The sequence below is a fragment of the Coregonus lavaretus genome, assembly GCF_964263955.1.
Source record: "Coregonus lavaretus genome assembly, chromosome: 13".
Classification (NCBI taxonomy): domain Eukaryota; kingdom Metazoa; phylum Chordata; class Actinopteri; order Salmoniformes; family Salmonidae; genus Coregonus; species Coregonus lavaretus.
This window is the reverse complement of record NC_140000.1, coordinates 18367011-18383068: the sequence shown is the minus strand read 5'-3', so window position 1 is coordinate 18383068 and position 16058 is coordinate 18367011. Positions and strand designations below refer to the sequence as shown.

Here is a 16058-nt window from a genome sequence, read left to right as displayed (position 1 = left end):
ACAGATTCAACCACAAAGACCAGGGAGGTTTTCCTATGCCTCGCAAAGAAGGGCACCTATTGGTAGATGGGTAAGAATAGTAAAAAGCAGACATTGAATATCTGTTAGAGGATGGTGAAGTTATTAATTACACTTTGGATGGTGTATCAATACACCCAGTCATTACAAAGATACAGGCGTCCTTCCTAACTCAGTTGCCGGAGAGGAAGGAAACCGCTCAGGGATTTCACCATGAGGCCAATGGTGACTTTAAAACAGGTACAGAGTTTAATGGCTGTGATAGGAGAAAAATGAGGATGGATCAACACCATTGTAGTTACACCACAATACTAACCTAAATGACAGAGTGAAAAGAAGGAAGCCTGTGCAGAATACAAATATTCCAAAACATGCATCTTGTTTGCAATAAGGCACTAAAATAAAACTGGAAAAAATGCGGCACAGAAAGTAAATATATGTCCTGAATACAAAGCATTACAGTGGGGAAAAAAAGTATTTAGTCAGCCACCAATTGTGCAAGTTCTCCCACTTAAAAAGATGAGAGAGGCCTGTAATTTTCATCATAGGTACACGTCAACTATGACAGACAAAATGAGAAAAAGAAATCCAGAAAATCACATTGTAGGATTTTTTATGAATTTATTTGCAAATTATGGTGGAAAATAAGTATTTTATAATATAATAATATATTTTCCAACAGTCTTGAAGGAGTTCCCACATATGCTGAGCACTTGTTGGCTGCTTTTCCTTCACTCTGGGGTCCGACTCATCCCAAACCATCTCAATTGGGTGGAGGTCATGGGATTGTGGAGGCCAGGTCATCTGAGGCAGCACTCCATCACTTCTTTCTTGGTCAAATAGCCCTTACACAGCCTGGAGGTGTGTTGGGTCATTGTCCTGTTGAAAAACAAATGATAGTCCCACTAAGCCCAAACCAGATGGGATTTTTTTGTGATCCAATTGACATTTTAGTCATTTAGCAGACGCTCTTATCCAGAGCGACTTACAATTAGTGAGTGCATACATTTTTCATACTGGCCCCCCGTGGGAATCGAACCCACAACCCTTGCATTGCAAGCACCATGCTCTACCAACTGAGCTACAGGAGGGCCATCACTGCAGAATGCTGTGGTAGCCATGCTGGTTAAGTGTGCCTTTAATTCTAAATAAATCACAGACAGTGTCACCAGCAGAGCACACCCACACCATAACACCTCCTCCTCCATGCTTCACGGTGGGAACTACACTTGCGGAGGTCATCCGTTCACCCACACCGCGTCTCACAAAGACACAGCGGTTGGAACCAAAAATCTCAAATTTGGACTCCAGACCCAAGGACACATTTCCACCGATCTAATGTCCATTGCTCGTGTTTCTTGGCCCAAGCATGTCTCTTCTTCTTATGGGTGTCCTTTAGTAGTGGTTTCTTTACAGCAATTCAACCATGAAGGCCTGATTCACACAGTCGCCTCTGCACAGTTGATGTTGAGATGTGTCTGTAACTTGAACTCTGTGAAGCATTTATTTGGGCTACAATTTCTGAGGCTGTTAACTCTAATGAACTTATCCTCTGCAGCAGAGGAAACTCTGGGTCTTTCATTCCTGTGGCGGTCCTCATGAGAGCCAGTTTCATCATAGCGCTTGATGGTTTTTGCGACTGCACTTGAAGAAACTTTCAAAGTTCTTGAAATGTTCCGTATTGACTGACCTTCATGTCTTAAAGTAATGATGGACTGTCGTTTTTCTTTGCATATTTGAGTTGTTCTTGCCATAATATGGACTTGGTCTTTTACCAAATAGGGCTATCTTCTGTATACCCCCCCTACCCTGTCACAACACAACTGATTGGCTCAAACGCATTAAGAAGGAAATCAATTCCACAAATTAACTTTTAAGAAGGCACACCTGTTAATTTAAATGCATTCCCATGTGACTATCTCATGAAGCTAGTTGAGAGAATGCCAAAAATATAAATATAAATATGCCATTTAGCAGACGCTTTTATCCAAAGCGACTTACAGTCATGCGTGCATACATTGCCAAGAGTGTGCAAAGCTGTCATCAAGGCAAAGGATGGCTATTTGAAGAATATTTTGATTTCTTTAACACTTGTTTGGTTACTACATGATTCCATATGTGTTATTTCATAGTTTTGATGTCTTTACTATTATTCTACAATGTAAAAATAGTACAAATAAAGAAAAACCCTTGAATTAGTAGGTGTGTCCAAACTTTGGACTGGTAGTGTATAAGAGCGTTCATGCAAAACCCGATGTAATGCAAGAAATGTAGAAAGTTTGGCCATGTGTCAAGTGTTTGCAGATGGAAGGAATATGTTATTGAAGCGTCTGTGAATGTAAAATGTTGCAACTGTGGTGGGGATCATATTCCCGAATTCCCAGTGCCCTGTTAGGGTGAAAGAGGTTGAGGTGTCAAGGATCAGGGCTGTACAGCAAATCACTTATATGAAGGCGGGGCAAGAGGCCACAGTTCTGAAGAAGATATGGCGGTGGATGCACCGCAACCTGTTGCAAATGTTATACATCAATCAAGTGATCTGGATACACTTATTGTGAAGAAGGTGGATTGTGTAGCATTTACAGCCACAGTTATTAATTGTACTGCACAAGTGTCCAAGAAGCTGGACATCATTATATCTGCAGCTGAGAAGTTTATGGGCCTCCAAGACTTCATGGCAGAAGCACTGCAAAGACTACTGTCGCCAGAAAATGTCCCACCCTCACAGGATCCTTCTGAGCTTGTGTAGGAAGCTGATTAGAACCGAAAAGCAGGCTGATTTAGTTTAATTTAAATGTTGTTATTGATAGTTTATCGAATTTTTTTATATGTTTATTTTTACCCCGAATTATTTCATTTTTGGGATCTTTATTATCCACCTGTACAGTAGGTGGCGGAATGCACATATAATTGCTGCGAACGCTATTATACCAAAGAAGAAAACTAATGCACTTTTTCCGTTTGGAATTTACGTCCTGTGTCGGCTGCGGTAGCTACCGGAGGAAGAATGGGCGGCTGGATGTGGTTTCGCTGCTTTTTTGGGCCTCATCTCCAGAGAGTTCACCGTTCACAGGAGCAGTCCCGACCCGAAGGAAGAGCGGGGAGGAGGGTAGGCTCACGGAAGATACCATGCATGTGTTTGTGACCGACCAGGAAGAGATAGAAATGTATCTTTGTTCAACGCTAGCTCGCGCTCCGGTCCGGAAGTGTCAGTACGTGTTATTGAAACCGCTGTCAGTCACTGAATGACAGAGGTGACAGTGAAAAATGATGCATAGTCAACACATTTTGGAATGTTAAGATAGTTAGATAGCTAGATACCTGGATAATTAAGTATAATAGCTATCTTTGCGTTGTTGCAGGTGAGCGTGCTAGCAAGCACGTAACCTAAGCCACTGTTGTTAGCTTTGCTAGGTAGCTAGCTGTAATATCTAGGCAGGGAGATCATTGCAGTTATCCAGTTAGCTGGTTTGGCTAGTCACCACTCATTTAGCAGCTAGCTATTAGCTAACTACTCTCCCATTCTCTTACAACACCAGGGATGGACTTATCAACCCAAGAGCCTGGAGAAACACACAGACAGCATCCTCGGATGGGTCAGTATATAATTAGCAAGTTACCACAAGTTGTAGTATCTAACGTTAATTGTTGATCATGACTCTGTTTTGATTAGCTAGAACAAACTATTTTACTATTCTATGCAGTGGCCTGCACTGTAATACACAAACTTTTGATTTTTGTTTTTGCATAAATTGAAGCCACCAGTAAATAATAATAATAATATGCCATTTAGCAGTAAAGACAAGTAGTACACACACATAGCTATACAGGTAGTCTATACATTCTCACATTTTCTGTTGAGATGTAACTGTTCTTTTGTGTGTTCTCCTCCCTCCACCAGGCGTCAGCCCTGTGGTCTCTGTCGTACTACAGCTCCCCTCTCCTCCTCTGCTACCTTTACAGAAAAGGTAATGTGTGTGTGTGTGTGTGTGTGTGCTCTCGCTCACATGATATGAAAGGTAATAAAAATGACTCATGCAGTAATGCTCTTATTGGGTTTAACTATTAATAGCTCCCAGCTAGGTAGGTATTGGTAGTGGCTAGTGGTGATATGGTTTCACATAGGACGTGTGCATGCTTGAGTGCAGGAAATAGAGAGCAGATGAGTATTACTAGCCTAATTATTTGTTTGTTTGTAGCCCTAACCATTGCTGTGTGTTTCAGGGTACATCTGCAGCAGTAAGCTGGTCCCAGTCAGTCAGTATGTGGGAACAGTAATGGTTTGTCTGCTGGGAGTCGCCTGCCTGAGAGGTGAGAACTTTACCACTCTTTTTACTGAACTTGTATTGCTCTTCCTGGATTTGTCTGGTTTGAGAAATCCTCTGTGTTCAATGCTTTTTTCCCATCAAATATAATCAAATCTCAAAAACTAATTGTAGAGAATATAGTGTCTGGTGTTCTTCATCTACTACAGACATTGGATTGTGTGTGACTAGGCTACCGGTAACTACGATTGCATTCCTGTGGGGTTACGATTTCACACACTCAGACTGCCACACAAGGTGTGGGTCTATCAGGTACACTAAGTACACCCCTGAGACTCTCTCCCTCTCTGGCGCTCTCTGCTTCTCTCTCCCTCTCCCTCCTTCTCAGGTTGGGGTCGGTGGAGGAACTCTGAGTATCAACAGTTCATCTCCATTCTGGAGGAAACCAGGAAGAACCACACGCCTAGCAACAAGGTAACACTGCTATGGCAACAGCTGGTCAACAGCTGGGCTGCGTCTCAAATGACACCCTATTCCCCATATGGTGCGTTATATCTAACCAGTACCCTATATGTCATTTGATGTTATTCTCAGGCCTGTTTTGCTAGAGGTTGTCAATCTTAAATTCAAGAAACAAGCCACAGCTATTCTATCTGATCACTAATTTTGAATGTTCTGTCTGTAGAAAAAACTGGCCTGCTATGATTTTGACTTCTCTCACTGGCCGGCAGACTTCAGCTGGAAAGAAGTTAGCAATCCGTGAGTTGTGTGTGTGTAATTTGCGTATACGTGTGAACCTTTTACATGTGTGTTAATTTGTACACTGTGATTATAGTTTTTTTGGTATGAAATACACAAGATTGTACAGTAAACTGGATGACTGTGTCTGGGTTATGATTTGAGAGTAAGGCTCTGTTTTCACTATATAACTCTTGTTGATTTGTTACATTTCCCATCTAACATCCTGTGTGACAGGAAGCTGCTGTCCAAGGCAGGAGTGTCTCTACTGAAGCCAGAGCCCAAACTGAGAGGGGCAGCAGACAGCATGCTCAACTCTTTACGCACTCTACCATGCCACATCGTCAGGTATAGACAGAGTACAATATCCACAATACACTGTACTCTACCAGGGCTTGACATTAACTTTTTTTAGCCACTTGTCATTTGGAGAAGTAGGATTTATTATTATTATTATTATTTATTTTTTTGTTTTACTTGTCTGAAAGCTCAAGTCACTTGTCCCCCTCCCAAAAAAAGTGATGTAACACCATGGGCCAAAAAGGTAACTGAAAATGGTGTTGTATGTTGCAAGGAACCACTTCACAAAATAACCTTCATTGTTATCACTGGTATTGACAATGGAAGGCTGCTGGTCTCTGATCCCATGTATTATTTTAGGACATCGGACATGACAATGACATTAATACATGCTAAGTAGTTAACTAGCAAGATAACCAGTGAAACTACACAATAGGTTTTGAATTGGCTGTCTAGTTTGTCTGTTGGATATAATTATTTTACCTGCTGCACAATTGTCTCTATCTCGCTCTCTCTCTCTGCTCTGGCAACGGCCCACTGGCACACGCAGGTGATGCACACACCATGACTTTTCCAGGATTTTCATTGCGGATCAAAAATGAGCTGTAAGTGGTCAAATGACTCACTAACTAGCAATGAATATCAACAAATGTGCACACGTGGCTCGCTTTGATCTCAAAAACGCATCTCTTGACTGCCTGATTGAAAGACCACTCGTGCCTGTCAATGCAGGCCTACAATAATTATACTTCGATGCGCTCTGCATAGATTGGGAGGACAGTGTGTAATATAAATGCAACATTCAACAATTTCAAAGGTTTTACTGAGTTATAGTTCATATAAGGAAATCAGTCAATTAAAATAAATAAATTAGGCCCTATGGATTTCACATGACTGGGAATACAGATAAGCATCTGTTGATCACAGATACCTTAAAAAAAAAAAAAGTGGGGGATTGGATCAGAAAACTAGTCAGTGTCTGGTGTGACCACCATTTGCCTCATGCAGCGCGACACATCTCCTTCGCGTAGAGTTGATCAGGCTGTTGATTGTGACCTCTTGGATATTGTCCCACTCCTCTTCAATGGCTGTGCGAAGTTTCTGGATATTGGCGGGAACTGGATCATGCTGTCGTTCACGTTGATCCAGAGCATCCCAAACATGCTCAATGGGTGACATGTATGGTGAGTATGCAGGCCATGGAAGAACTGGGACATTTTCAGCTTCCAGGAATTGTGTACAGATCCTTGCGACATGGGGCTGAAACATGAGGTGATGGTGGCGGATGAATGGCACGACAATGGGCCTCCAGGATCTCGTCAAGGTATCTCTGTGCATTCAAATTTCCATCGATAAAATGCAATTGTATGCTTTGTCCGTAGCTTATGCCTGCCCATACCATAACTCAGCGTTTCCCAAACTCGGTCCTTGGGACCCCAAGTGGTGCACGTTTTGGTTTTTGCCCTAGCACTACACAGCTGATTCAAATGATCAAAGCTTGATTATTTGAATCAGCTGTGTAGTGCTAGGGCAAAAAACTAAACGTGCACCCCTTGGGGTCCCAAAGGCTGAGTTTGGTAAACCCTGCCATAATCCCAGCGACACCATGGGACATTGTTGACATCAGCAAACCGCTTACCCACACAACGCCATACACGACGTCTGCGGTTGTGAGGCCGGTTGGACGTACTGCCAAATTCGTTTGTGGTGGCTTATGGTAAAGAAATTAACATTCTCTGGCATCCACTCTGGTGGAAATTCCTGTAGTCAGCATGCCAATAGCACGCTCCCTCAACTTGACATCTGTGCCATTGTGTTGTGACAAAACTGCACATTTTAGTGGCCTTTTATTGTCCCCAGCACAAGGTGCACCTGTGTAATGATCATGCTGTTTAATCAGCTTCTTGATATGCCACATCTGTCAGGTGAATGGATTATCTTGGCAAAGGAGAAATGCTCACTAACATAGACATAAACAAATTTGTGCACAAAATTGGAGAGAAATAAGCTTTTTGTGCATATGGAACATTTCTGGGATCTTTTATTTCAGCTCATGAAACATGGGATCAACACTTAACATGTTGCGTTTATATTTTTGTTCAGTGTAAATACATTATATTCTACCATACCACATCATCAGGTACTAAACTAAATACACTATTCTACCATGCCACATCATCAGGTACTAAACTAAATACACTATATTCGACCATGCCACATCATCAGGTACTAAACTAAATACACTATATTCTACCATACCACATTATCAGGTACTAAACTAAATACACTATATTCTACCATACCACATCATCAGGTATAAACACTCAATAGACTACAGTATACCACACTACCATGCAGCATTGTCAGATATTGTACTACACAGGTCATAATGTGTAACTAACTACAACTACTGTTTCTATCACTGTCGCTCTCTGCTTCACACTGTTACAGCAGGCAGGCTTGGTATATTTGATTGATATTACATTATGGCCTGCTAGCCCACTGATGCTACCTCTTCACTCCCCTCCCCCTTGCTCCTCCTCTCCAGTTTTCTGATTGCCCACTCGTTTGGGAGGAGGATGCTGTACCCTGGCTCTGTATACCTACTGCAGAAGGCTATGAGACCCATGCTACAACAGGGCCAGGCTAGACTTATAGAAGAGGTGAGTCACCACACACCACAGTAGGGTCAAGTTGCACTCATTTACAATAGTTCAAGATGTAGTCATTTATTTATTTATGGGGGACAATGCACATTAATCAACATCAATATTGCAATAATGCCATAAGCTAATTTGCAACCGTAGTCCCAGGGCAAGTAAGGGCAATTACACAGCCACAATACAAATACTCACTAAAACAATACAAAATACATTACATCCAACAATATATAATTCTAACAACAACTTATTCGTAATAAAACACTATCCTCAACTGTCGTCTTACATATGAGGAACAGATAACTCGTGTACAGGTCTGGATAGATTTGAGCCATGTTTTCATTTTAAATGTAAAATGACAATAATCAGTGCAGCTTCTCAAGTCCATGGGCATTACATTCCAGTATATTGTAGCTCTAACAGAGAAGGCTGATTGGCCAAATTTACTGTGACGAAAAGGGACAATGTAATCCCCTCTAGTTACTGCCCTTGTTATCCTGGAGGTGCTTGCCTTGAGCGTGATATGCCGGCATAGGGGTGGAGGGGCAAGGACGTGCAGGATCTTAAAGACAAGGCTTGTATCTACATACTGCTTAAAGCTATCCAGACTGAATACATTATGTTTGTGAATGATGTGACAATGGTGGTAACTGGTTTGTTATCAAAAATCTTAAGGGTTTGTTTGTAGAGTGATTTCAATTGGTTTCAGAATAGTAGCTCCTGCTTGTGACCAGCATGTGAGGCAATATCTCAGATGTGAGAAGATCATAGCATGCATATATAGTTTGGCGGCCTCTAGAGGAAGGTAAGGTCTGATAAACCTAAAGTTGGATAATCCAAACTTGACTGTTAACCACCACCTTCACATGTTTCTTAAATGTCAAGTTGGAGTCCAAAATGACGCCGAAATACCTGAAGTTAGACACAATTTTCAGATTCTCCCCATTAACAAGAACAGCTCGTTGGGAAGAATCAATGGATTTCTATATATGCAACCTTTCGATTTATAGAACGGCTTAACTTGAAGTTTATCTTTTCTGATCCGTTTCTGTACTTCCCTCCCTCTTCTCTGTGTGCAGTGTGAGGGCCAGAGGAACAAGCTGGTGGCGTGTGATGGGAATGAGATCGATACCATGTTTGTGGACCGCAGGGGTGACGAAGGACAGCACGGACAGACTCTGGTAAGGACCTGGACTAGGCTCTATGAACCATCAGAACTACATTACCCATGATTCCTCTTGTAAGGAACTGGACTACAGTACGCTCTATGAACCATCAGAACTACATTACACATGGTTCCCTGTGAGGTCTATAGTGTTTGCTGTATGTCCTGCTGTAGGTGATCTGCTGTGAGGGCAACGCAGGCTTCTATGAGGTGGGCTGTATGAACACTCCATTGGAAGGTAAGGAACCTCTGTGTCTGACACTTTTACACATCAGAAATACTTTCTTCCTTCCTCCCTCCCTTCCAACCTACTTACCATCCTTCCTCCCGCCGTTGTAAAGGTCACTGTTCATACATAGTTGTTAACATATTCTCATAACCTGTCAAATTGAAACTAGAGCAGTATAAACTGTGTTGTCTGTCTGTGTTGCAGGTGGATACTCGGTGCTTGGCTGGAACCACCCTGGCTTTGCAGGAAGCACGGTAAGCATTAGTGTCCCTCGCTCGTCCCCATCAAGCTTCTGTGTGAACTTACCTGCGTATTTCAACGGAATTATTAGGCAAGTTTGTCTTATGTGGAAAGTCTGGTTTGTCTACACGTGTCATTCATAGAGAAGGTTGGAAGAAACACAGGGTTGTGGGTTTGATTTCAAAGGCGGGACCAGTACGTAAAAGTAGGAAAATGTATGCACTCACTACTGTAAATCACTCTGGATAAGAGCATCCGCTAAATTACTCAAATGTAAATGTCTGTGTGTTAGCAGCAGATTTGTTTCCATCTCAAAATGTGCATTGACATGAAAGTAAATGTAAAACAATAACTATTTTGTTCCCCTTTCCACTCCTTTATTTCTCTCAGGGCGTACCGTTCCCCCAGAATGAGGCCAATGCCATGGATGTAGTGATCCAGTTTGCAGTGCACAAGCTGGGCTTCCAGCTCAGTGACATAGTGGTGTATGCCTGGTCCATAGGGGGATTCACAGGTAGGGACCATACTGGATATGCAGTGCGTGTCTGGCCGTAGTCTATTGTGGGTATGAGTTGACCAATTTCACCAACATACTGTAAGCACCACTTCTTTATTTCTCTCCCTCTTCTTGCTCACCCTCTCTCCCCACTCTCCTCCCCTCTCATACTTCCTTTCCTCTTTCTCTCTGTCTCTCAGCCAGTTGGGCGGTGATGTCCTATCCAGAGATCCAAGCACTGGTGTTGGACGCCTCCTTTGATGACCTGCTGCCTCTGGCCCTCAAGGTCATGCCCGACAGCTGGAGTGAGTCTCTCGCAGGGGTCATAGGTCAAGGCGTGGAAAAGACCAATAATGTCATATAAACAAATATATTATGTCTCTGGATAACACTTTTTTTTCTATTATGATATCTATTCTATAACAATACTCTGGATAATAGCATCTGCTAAAGGCCTGAGGTTTGTGTGTGTGTGTCTATGTAAGGGCTGTGTTTGGTTCAGGATCTGACAATGAAAATTGTGTGTTTCAGGGCCGCTGGTGACACACACAGTCAGGCAGTACATGAACCTCAACAGCGCAGATCAGCTCTGCAAGTAAGTGCAACACTCTTTACTCACACAAACACTTTACCCACGTGTGTGTGACTGACACAAACATATCATCCAATATGGGGTAAATCCATTTGAATTCAATCACTTTTTGACAGCATCCCATTTGATTTGTACAACACTTTCCGTATATGTTTACCCATGGAAGAAGTGGTCAGAAAGGGACTTTTTGGACCTGAATGCCAAAATATTCAGGAGAATAAAGGTACTCAATGTTGACCTATTTTGCATACCCCACCATACCATGAGATATCCATGTCTTCATCACCGGAAAAGATAAACAGTTGAGTTTGATATCAATTAAAAGCTTAAAAACAGGGTTGTCAAACTAGTGTATAAATTCAAGATTTTTTTTTTTGTACTTTTTAAAGGGTAGGAAACATGAGTTTTTACTCACCAAAGACTTAGTAGCTTAGTTGTAGTCACGATCTGGTTACCTATAAGTACAAACGTATAGTTATGTTTTTGGGTTGTTACACATTTATTAACTTATTTCAGGATAACTTCTAAACTACCCACAATGCACTATTTCTCAACGTCATATGGAGGATCTACTCTGTGCTACAGAGTTCGTATTCTAGATCGGTAGCTATCTCAAGCTGGCTGTTCAGACTTTGTGGCTGTGTTATCTAGTGGGAACCTGTTACCACTCAAAACGAAAGAGAAAATCCTACCTGCTTGCTCTAATTGTGTAGTACCGTGTCTGTTCTACTTTTATTTTGTCAACTTTTCAGAATGTTCTCTGAAGTAGGCTACGGGAGTTTTGTAACTTTTTCCACCTTGGCTTAGTGCTAGCGCACTAGCTGACTGACATCTGGAATCTATCTATTTTGGATTTTGGCCTGGTGAAGCGCCCACCTCCCCCTAGCTTTGGTAGTTAACTCAGCCTGCACTCTTTTACTATCGGATGGGCCCCAACCATCCATTCTGTAAGTCTCTGCTCACTTTGCTTTTAATCTGTGGTTTTGTTTTAGTTTTGCTCTAGCTGGTCTCCAGTAGTTGGGCTCTAGCTTGCTGACCATAACCGTGGTGGTTGGCTAAATAATGATGGGGGGGGGGGGGGGAATCGCTAGTTACATATTGGAATATAATTTTTTACGATGTATTGTTTTGAGAATCTAGCAGTACCTGCACCAAAACTCCAGTATTTTTGGAGACAATTAATTTTCAGCACTTCTTATTTCCATGACTCGTTTTCTTAAGGCTCTCTCTTGTCCCTCTGCAGCAGACATATGGTGAGCAATATGTTTGGATCATCGAATCGCCATAAAATCACAGTATCGAATTGCGAGAATCGCAATACATATCGTATCTGCACCTAAGGGGTGTAACTCAATATTAGGAAGGTGTTCTTAATGTTTTCTACACTGTGTATAGGCCTAGGCTACAACGATTTACCCTTGTTTATCAATAGAGATTTACCATTCAAATAAATTACCATTATGTAAATAGATTGGTGAAAACAAAGTAAAATGTATTGTATAATTGATTCATTCAGCCATACATAGCAGTCTCTGAAAAATGTTGCCGTAAAAACGTTCAAATCTAATGATATTGAACTCAAAAGATGCCCAACGATTGAACAGAGCAGTCAGTAGCTGAGTTTCTGTCTGGATCAAGTGCCATTCTGTGACTGGCTAATATTCCTTCTTGTTTTGGTGTTAAGTATCGTGATGGTATCTTGATACTAATCCTGGTATCGAAGTCAAAATTCTGGTATCGTGACCACTATTGTATTCAAGAGCATGTTGTCTCAACCGATGGCGGGCACAACACAAAAACATCAGATGTGAAGTAGGGTATAAGCTACATTTTTGGATAATTGTGTTTAAGGTTAAAATTACTATTTATAAAAAATAACATTTTAAAGAAATAATAAGAGTTTGACAACCCTGTTTTTTAAAAGCTTTTAAATGATAAATTACAACTGTTTATCTTTTCCAGTAATGAAGACATGGATGTCTCATAGTATTGTGGGGTATGCAAAATAGATCAACTTTGAGCACCTTTATCTCTTGAATGTTTTGGCATTCAGGTCCAAAGGACACTTTCTGGGCACTTTTACAATGGGCAAATATGTATGGAAAGTTTCGTTCAAATCAAAAGGGGCGGGAAGATGGGAGGTTTTGTGTATTTTGTGACCCTAACACTCATGAGTTCTTCCTTAGGTACCAGGGACCAGTGCTTCTGATCAGAAGAACCAAAGATGAGATCATTACCACCACGTGAGTCACTATGAAGGCATGAATAAAGAAAATACTTATGGCGCGTTCAGATTCACTAGACTTGTTACCAGCGCATAGCTATAGTGGCTGGTTTCACTAACTGACGGTGTTGTGTTTCAGGGGTCCAGAAGATATCATGTCCAACAGAGGAAACAACCTCCTGCTCAAACTTCTGCAGTTCAGGTCGGTTCTCCGTCTCGAAGACCTCACATAGGCTGTGTAGGCCTATATCTATGTACACTACAGACCTGATTATTCACAACCTCACACAGACATCTAAGGTGTTGCCTTGTACCATATATATTCACCAGGAACAGAGAGAGTGAGCACTGTGTTTCTGTTTAAATCCTTTCTGATGTCATATCTTCAGGTACCCCAAGGTGATGACAGACGATGGAGTCAGGGCCATCAGAGCATGGCTGGCAGCCACCAACCCCATAGAAGAGGCGGCAGTGTACAGTAGCTATGAGGTGGATGATGACTGGTGTGTGTCTGTACTGCAGTCGTATAAGACAGAGAGAGACGTTTTCTTCCCCTGGAGCGTTGGTAAGACTGCTCTTCAAACACTATTACAGCTGGTTGACAGATTAGAATCTCCCTAGATGAACTACTTAACAATGATGACGGAATTAATGTCTTTGTCAAAAGAGTTTGTTTACTGCCCCTTAGACACTCCTCTGCTGAGATCGTGTATCCATATTTAAACACACACACACGTGTTGTGGTTTTAACCCTTTCCGTTTTGTCAGGTGAGGACATGACACTGGAGGGAAGACGGCAGCTGGCTCTTTTCCTGGTGAGAAACAACTTCTATTGTTCCCCCTCTCAACAACATTACTTGCATTCTATTCTCTCTCTCTATCCATCAGTGCCTTTCTTCTTATGTCCCTCTTCTCTCTGCCTTACAAATAGCCTACCTTTATTCTTCACCCCATCCTTTATTGCTTACCTGTCCTCCCTCTCTGTTCTTAAGGGTAATTATCATGCTGAAGAACACTTGAGGTTTCCATAGTAACTAGGTCACCTGTGCTCTCCTTGTGACTGGTGTAATGTATTTCTATTGAGCTCTGTGGTTATTGAAGTAATTTACTACAGCATGATAGGAGTGTCAATTACTGCTAATGCAGCTGCATTTATTATGTGGCTTGCTAATGCCTGTTAAGTACATCTGATTCCCTTTATATGGAAATGTAAGGAGGTGGTGGGATTCCATTAAAGTCAGTCAGACAAAAGCAAATCTAATCTACGGAGTTCCATTTATTGGGAATGTTCTCTCTCGTTCATTGTCCGACTCCCTTTTTTTCTTCTCCGTTTCCATCACTTGTTCCCTCCCTCCTTTCCTCAGGCACGGAAGTACATGCGGAACTTCGAGTCAACGCACTGCACTCCTCTCCCCTACTCTGAATTCGCTGCCCCTTGGAGACTGTAAAAAGAGGGATGACGGATGGATAGAAGATAACGAGAGGCAAAGAGGCTGGCGAGACCAACCAATCAGAAGAAGAAGAATGTGTTATCATGTATCTATGGGAGGTGTTCAAGGCAGCTAGACCCAGTCGATATTACAACGTTTCGACCCTGCCCACCTGTGGGGAAAACACCTGTGGTTACCCCATTGGCTCATAGCAAAAACTTGGCATTTTGTCTACTTGTTTTAATCAATTACAAAACTACATTTAAGAAAAGTAAATGTCTAAAGAGTACTGCTCCCTAGCGTTCTCACTACTTAGAAAAACGTTATATTGCCTCATGCCCCTTTTTATGACGATGCTAGCAGCCCCTTGAGTGCTAGCTAGCGACTGGAACATTAAGCTAGTCAAGACCAACAACACAAACAAACGGACTAATGTTATACAGCTACAAGTAGTGAGTGGGGTTAAACAAACTGTACTGAACAAGTTAAACGTCTTACCTGTGATATGTTTTCCACACGCATAGCAACGCTTACTCTGCGTCCCCACATGCCACAGGGCTCTTCTCGCAGGCTCTATTTCCCTACGTGGGAGCATTGCGAACAGTAGGTTGTGATTTTTGACCTGGCTACATGTACATTGAACAACACAGCAGCTTTTCGGCATGTTTTGTTATTTCTGTAGAACAAAAAAAAAAATGTACGACGAATTTGGCTCTTTTACAAATGGGGTGAATGGCAAAGAATGTTTGTTTTCCCAATTTGTGGGCGTGGTCTAGTGGAATTCCTTATTACGTTAATATCGACTCGGGAGTATCAGATTCATGTTTTTGTTGTTACTGTCGGCACGGTAACGGCTTTGTTCACGTTTATAAACTGGGTGGTTCCAGCCCTGAATGCTGATTGGCTGACAGCCAATGGTTACCAACGTAATTAGAGCAGTAAAAATGTTTTGTCATACCCGTGGTATACTGATATACCACGGGTATGACAAAACATTTTTACTGCTCTAATTACGTTGGTAACCAGTTTATAATGGCAATAAGGCACCTCGGGGGGTTGTGATATATAGCCAATATACCACGGCTAAGGGCTGTATCCAGGCACTCCGCGTTGTGTCAAGGGTAAGCACAGCCCTTAGCCATGGTATATTGGCCATATACCACACCCCCTCGTGCCTTATTGCTTAAATATACACTGCAGTCCTCAAGCCTCTGGCACTGAGAACTAGATATTTAAAATGCTTCCTCCCTTCCATGAAGTAACCACTGATCTGTAGGTAATTTTATTTTTTTTATTTTTAAAGGCTCCATCCTATTGCTTCTGTGACTACATTACTACAAGGAAGGAAAGATGCATCTTAAAGGAATAAGAGGAGCTCGTCTCTCTCCCTCCTTTCCTCCCTCTGGCTGCATTTTTAAAACGTAAACAGTTATTCCAACTACTCTACTATAAACAAATTGGCTTTGATAGCCTCAGATTCAGCCTAGACTCGAAGATCTACTTTTTACAAATACAGCCAGGCCATCCTCACTTTCTAAAGCTCAAAAATATATATAACTATTATTTTATGTGGACACAGTCATTATGAACAAATCTGTATCCTGATAATGCTCTTAATGTTAAATAAATGCTAAATAAAATGTTGGGGAAATAATTGTATTTCTTATGAAACTGCAATCCTACATGTATCATTAGAGGCCA

At 41.8% G+C, this 16058-nt stretch overlaps 1 protein-coding gene across 2 annotated transcripts; it reads left to right on the top strand.

Moving 5' to 3' along the window:
• The first annotated feature begins 3010 nt into the window (after positions 1–3010).
• Positions 3011–16005, top strand: LOC311140237 (phosphatidylserine lipase ABHD16A-like). Of its 2 annotated transcripts, XR_014614129.1 has the most exons (20): positions 3011–3127; positions 3558–3614; positions 3920–3986; positions 4243–4329; positions 4672–4757; positions 4969–5042; positions 5259–5369; positions 7870–7984; positions 9061–9162; positions 9321–9384; positions 9580–9629; positions 10006–10129; positions 10312–10416; positions 10643–10706; positions 12890–12946; positions 13067–13129; positions 13317–13492; positions 13696–13742; positions 14292–14679; positions 15496–16005. XR_014614129.1 is itself a non-coding variant. In XM_084175187.1 (19 exons), the coding sequence occupies exons 1-19, from the start codon at positions 3026–3028 to the stop codon at positions 14373–14375; spliced, it is 1635 nt and encodes a 544-aa protein (XP_084031313.1). In that variant the 5' UTR covers positions 3011–3025; the 3' UTR covers positions 14376–16005. The 2 variants fall into 2 exon arrangements, 1 of the variants encoding a protein (XP_084031313.1); XM_084175187.1 differs by having other exon boundaries at positions 14292–16005.
• Positions 16006–16058: the final 53 nt, after the last annotated feature.